The sequence below is a fragment of the Oncorhynchus tshawytscha genome, linkage group LG02 (genome assembly GCF_018296145.1).
Source record: "Oncorhynchus tshawytscha isolate Ot180627B linkage group LG02, Otsh_v2.0, whole genome shotgun sequence".
Classification (NCBI taxonomy): Eukaryota; Metazoa; Chordata; class Actinopteri; order Salmoniformes; family Salmonidae; genus Oncorhynchus; species Oncorhynchus tshawytscha.
The window spans coordinates 15596535-15602534 of record NC_056430.1 but is presented as its reverse complement, the minus strand read 5'-3'; the positions used below and the strand labels follow the sequence as shown (position 1 = coordinate 15602534).

At 42.3% G+C, this 6000-nt stretch overlaps 1 protein-coding gene across 2 annotated transcripts in view; it reads right to left on the bottom strand.

Moving 5' to 3' along the window:
* Positions 1–315: 315 nt before the first annotated feature.
* The window catches only part of LOC112247053 (macrophage-stimulating protein receptor-like), a 28085-nt gene continuing 22400 nt past the window's right edge, over positions 316–6000 (bottom strand). Inside the window, exons 14-21 of one of the 2 annotated variants that reach the window (XM_024415699.2) lie at positions 5866–5949; positions 5566–5766; positions 5225–5311; positions 4910–5091; positions 4035–4144; positions 3369–3534; positions 3151–3287; positions 316–2324 (exon numbers count right to left, since the gene is read on the bottom strand). In XM_024415699.2, the coding sequence (XP_024271467.2) occupies positions 2090–2324; positions 3151–3287; positions 3369–3534; positions 4035–4144; positions 4910–5091; positions 5225–5311; positions 5566–5766; positions 5866–5949 (1202 nt within the window). In that variant the 3' untranslated portion in view covers positions 316–2089. Of the gene's footprint in view, positions 2325–3150; positions 3288–3368; positions 3535–4034; positions 4145–4909; positions 5092–5224; positions 5312–5565; positions 5767–5850; positions 5950–6000 lie in introns of both variants that reach the window. The other variant, XM_024415698.2, reaches the window with a different exon arrangement.

Genomic DNA, 6000 nt, shown 5'->3' with positions numbered 1-6000 from the left:
TGAAAAGGTTAACATAAACATAAACACTCTAACACATTTGCACACACAAACACACACACACACACATAGCACATTAAGAGGCTGCTCTTTACAATAGCTCCACGGTGTGCTGGTGTTTATGACAGGTAAACGTATTATCATCTCTGCAGTGAGAGTATCTCCAGCTCTGCTCTGTGGGAGGCTCAGAGGAAAGAGATCCCAGAAGTCTGTGAAATACTTCAAACCCTTCGGTATAAGCAATAACCCAAAACACATATCTCATGAACACCTGTATTCATGGCTACTGTACAGAAACCAGTCATCTGATTGGCTGTGTTAAATCTAATGTTTTACTTTCTTCATGTTGATACAAACGTAGACTTGTGTTTTCTGATTGATGTCACTAAAACAATCCACAAGATAAACACAGTTGGAGGTGATTACACATCTAGTGATTGAAATAAACAAGAGAACTAAGGCTATAGGGTGTCCTGAGATTTCAGTACAGACTACAGTCTGCCAGTGCCAATCATAACCATTTCCTCACGCAAAGTAAACATCCCTCTTATCTCCTTTAAGCATTGTAGTGTGAAACATAGATTGTTGTAACAAAGGTCTGGCGTGTACCTTGGTCTGATGATGTGCAGACTACTGCAGCAAAAGTACTCATGACAAAGGTTTTTACTGACCTCTAGTGATGGATTCAAAGACTAACAAGCAGTAGGGGCATGCTTCAGCTCAGAGTTAAAATGGGCAATCCGCAGTTCAAACAACATCAAAGCAGCCACCCCCTACTTGTTTTGGTAAACAGCTGAGGGATGGGTCTGGAGAATTTTAACCACTAACAAAGCTATGAATACAAGGACTGACTATCCATGATATCAAAAGTATAGTTTTAACCATATTTTGAGGCTATACAGTGTTTGTTTACAAACAATAGAGTAAAACAAGCTTATATTTATGGTTCTGATGGGGTGTGAAAGTTGAACTAAGCTCACAAGGCAGTTCTAAGTTGTATTTTTTAAGAATCAATGGGTATATACAGTATCATTCATTTAGAAGTCCAAAAATGGATGCAGCATCCCAGACTTTCCCTTTAATAAAAGACAGGTTTATTTCTCAAACCAGACAAATGTATATGTTGACTCCCTGAGTATCAATTAGTAATCCTATTATGATTTTCTCTGAAGAGGAAGGGCAATTTAAAGCTTACCCATTCACAAGGATGGCTAACTGAACTATCCTCTCAGAAGTGTGTCCTTGTGAATCTCAAGGGCTGAGTTGACAGGCAGCCCAATTCAGATTTTTCCCGCTGCTAATTCGTTTTTTTTGACAATCACATCAGATCTTTTCACATCAGATCTTTTCACATCAGATCTTTTTCAGATCTGTTTGGCCAAAAGACCAATTAGTTAGTGAAAAAATATTAGGAATGGGGTGCCTGTGTAAATGCAGAAAGGTTGACCAGTTTGGTCAGTGGACATATTTCATACCATAAATCAAATGATCATCAACACAAATGACCATCTCGCATACTGCGTTTACACATGCAGCACAATTCTGATCGGTCGAAAGACCAATAGTGACAAAAATATCAGTGTGTAAACGCAACCATAGCAAAAAAGTTAGCAAAATCTGACATATTATATCCATCCTATTAAACATATTAATGTCAAGCTTAAATCATAGTCATTAATCAGCATAACATATCCACATTTCAGACATTTACATTCATTTGTTCATATTTACAGCTGTGCTTCAGACATGGAGAGGGTTCACTTGGTGTCCCATAAATGCAATTTCTCCAACTGAAAACCTACCTTTAAAAAACATTAAAAGTACACAAAAATATGATATAGTCAAGGTGGGGGAAACTCCATTGAAATTCAGCGTCATTGCTCACACAATTGGACAAATTTAGTCAACAGTCAATGTTCTATTCCTTCCCAATCCAGTCTCAAGTAACAGAACTGCAAGATTCTTTCTGCATACTGCGTGGATAGGAAAAGGAGAAGCCTTTCATCCGTGCCCTCTGACCTCTCTCTACTGTCCCTGTCCTGGTCTCGTCAGTTCTGGTCTGTCTGGTCCAGTCAGTTCTGGTGTGGTCCAGTCAGTTGGACATAACGCTGTCTGACTCTGATCCAGAAGAGGCTTCAGCCTTGTCAGCGGAGGCGGTCGGGGCGGGGTAGGGCCGTGGCTGGTCCAGGTTGACGTAGGTTACCTTAAGGCTGATGTAGTGCTCTCCCTCCAGGCAGGACCAGATCTCCAGCACCTCCTGGTCCAGCGTGTGGAAATCAGGCCTGAGCTCCGGCTCCGGGTTCCAGCACTCCAGCATGATTGAGTACCTGTAGAGAAACAACAGCAGCCATCAACAACCAAGACAGAGAAGCTGTAGAGCAATGGCAACTGCCGTCAACAACCATGAGTACCCAGAAAAACAACAACTGCCGTCAACAACCATGAGTACCCAGAAAAACAGCAACCGCCATCAACAACCATGAGTACCTAGAAAAACAACAACCGCCGTCAACAACCATGAGTACCTAGAAAAACAACAACCGCCGTCAACAGCCATGAGTACCTAGAAAAACAACAACCGCCGTCAACAACCATGAGTACCTAGAAAAACAACAACCGCCGTCAACAACCATGAGTACCTAGAAAAAAAAACACACAACTAGCCGTCAACAGCCATGAGTACCTAGAAAAACAACAACCGCCGTCAACAACCATGAGTACCTAGAAAAACAACAACCGCCATCAACAACCATGAGTACCTAGAAAAACAACAACCGCCGTCAACAACCATGAGTACCTAGAAAAACAACCGCCAACAACCATGAGTACCTAGAAAAACAACCGCCATCAACAACCATGAGTACCTAGAAAAACAACAACCGCCATCAACAACCATGAGTACCTAGAAAAACAACAACCGCCGTCAACAACCATGAGTACCTAGAAAAACAACAACCGCCGTCAACAACCATGAGTACCTAGAAAAACAACAACCGCCATCAACAACCATGAGTACCTAGAAAAACAACAACCGCCATCAACAATCAAGAGTTCCTAGCAAAACAACAAACACCATCAACAACCAAGCTCATCTGAGATAATTTTTTCAAATTCTTAGCTTACGGGGTAGAAAATAAGCCCAGAAACACTTACAGGGCATCAGGGCAGAACTGTGGCTGGTGAAGCCTGCGCCCCTTCAACAGGAATTCAGTGATGTCATAGGGGTCCACTTCAGGATAGGGGCTAGCTCCTCTGGTCAACAGCTCCCACATCAGGACCCCAAATGACCACTGTGAAGACAAGGGGTAAAGAGCTAGAGTCAAGACAGATCAAGTATACAGAGTATGCTAACTAAGGACATGTCCACTCACCACATCTGACTTAGTGGTGAACTTCTGTGTCTGCAGGCTCTCTATGGCCATCCACTTGACTGGCAGCTTGGCCTTCCTGTGGTTCTGGATGCTGTAGTACTCCTTGTCAAACACATCTCTGGCCATGCCGAAGTCTGCCACCTTCACTGTGAACGTTTCATCAAGCCTAAAGAGACCATAGATAATAGATGATAATAAACAGATATTAAAGATGGGACTGCCAGGTCCTGGATTGAGAAATAGTCTCTACATTAGTTTCAACTTATAATGTCACATGCACTAGTACAGTGAAATGCCTTTCTTGCCAGCTTCAAACCCAACAATGCAGTAATCAATAACAATGTAACACTAAAAATAACATAAGGTAGAACAAAAACACACAATAAATACAAATAAGAAGAACAGAAGAAAGTAAGTAAGCATAATATATAGAGGGTCAGTCAGTTCCAGTACCATATTTACAATGTGCAGGGATACTGGCTCGATATATGTAGGCACTGTATTTATAGGGGTAAGGTGTCTAGTATCAGGATATATGATAAACCAAGTAGCAGCAGCGTATATGATGATTGTATGTGAGTGGGTGTGTTTAGAGTCAGTAGTGAGTGTTTGTGTGTGTGTTGGCGTGTCCAAAAGGTATGAGTGACAGGGCTGCCCTTGACTTACATGCAATTCCTAGCTGCCAGGTCTCTGTGTACAAACTTCTTCTGGGCCAGGTACTCCATCCCTTTGGCAACTTGCAGCCCAAAGCCAATCAGGTCTTTCACTGTTGGGTTCTGGAGGAGGAGAGAAAGAGTAGCACAGGAGTCATTGGTGAGATATCATTAAAACCTCTACAGGATCGGTGGGTCCCCTACGGGACGGTTGAGCTAATGTAGGCTAATGCGATTAGCATGAGGTTGTTTGTAACAAGAACATTTCCCAGAACATAGACATATCTAATATTGGCAGAAAGCTTAAATTATTGTTAATCTAACTGCACTCTCCAATTTACAGTAGCTATTACAGTGAAAGAAAACCGTGCTATTGTTTGAGGAGAGTGCACAGTTATGTACTTGAAAAGTGACTAATAAATTCATTAGGTACATGTGGGCAGTCTTGATACAATTTTTTTAACAGAAATGCAATGGTTCATTGGATCAGTCTAAACCTTTGCACATACACTGCTGCCATCTAGTGGCCAACATCTAAATTGCACCTGGGCTGGATTAATACATTATGGCCATTCTCTTGCATGTTTTTTTCTTTGTATTATCTGTTACCAGATGTGATATATATTCCCCTACATTAATTTCACATTTCCACAGACTTCAAAGTGTTTCCTTTCACGTGGTTACTTCAGGTCCTGAGCTATAGGCAGTTAGACTTGGGCATGTCATTTTAGGTGAACATTTTAAAAAGGGGGTGGATACTCAAGAGTTAATAAAACCAAAGCACTTGCAGTAATCTGCAGTACACTGGTGAAAAAGGTTAAGTATCAGTTAAATCTGGCATTTCTGTCCATTTACTTTGACAAAGAAAGGCCCTATAGGCTGACTTACCCTCCTTTCACAGCGTATAAAGTGGCGCAGGTCTCCATATTTCATATAGGGCAGCACCACCAGGGGGAGCCCCTCCTGAGGCAGAAGAATGCCCAGCAGGGACAGAACGTTGTTGTGGTGAAACTCCTTCATCAGGATGCCCTCTCTCAGGAACTGCTCCACCTCCTCCAGGGCCGTGATCCCTGAGAGTTAGAGAGAGCGAGAGAGAGCGAGAGAGAGCATTGTTCTACATGAAACTAGCAGGATATACACTCAGCAAATGATGAGCATAGTTGTTTATGGCAAGAGGACTCAAAATGTAAATAATCAACTTACTGTTCAATGCTTTAACAGCACAGTGGATTAACTGTTCTTGGTTCTTGTTGTCTGTTAGGTAGCCATGGTACACAGTCCCAAAATTACCTGAATTACAACAAAATTACATCAGTGTTTTTTGGGGATATTGCTCTAGTCTAGTTACATACTTGTAAATGAAAAAAATATGAACATGTGATTGAGTGGAAATAGAAATGGATGGACTCTAATGAATTGAAGCTGACTACCAGAAACATGTTTCTTCTCTCAGTATCTGAGGAGGTCCCGATTAGTTTGGCGTGACAATGACAATAGGAGTCGGCAAGACAGCACCAACAAATCTGGGACCGGTCTATCCATACCTTTGCCAATGATCTGGTTGCGGTGAATGTTGACAGTGTCGGCTGGGATCAGGACGTCTCTGACCTCCTCCAGGAGCTCAGGTTTCAGGGTGTCCACTGAGATCAGAGGCACGGCCAAGGGGTCAAAGGTGGCAGTGTAGACCAGGCCATGGAAGATTATCCCTCCTGAGCCTGTCGTCTGGCTCGGCTGGGAGGACAGGTCTGGAGTACAGAGGAAACATTGATGAGTGAATTTGAATAACAAGATTGATTAATCATAATGAATGATCACATCAAAGGTCTCACCTCGTCTATAGTCACCTGTGGGGGATAGGTCAGGGTTGCTGCTTATTCTTCTGCGGACGCACATCCTTGCTAAACGAGTCTCTACATTGGCTGAAATTTCTAAATCAACACAATTAATGACATTGTCAAATACTGTACCAGTCAAAAGTT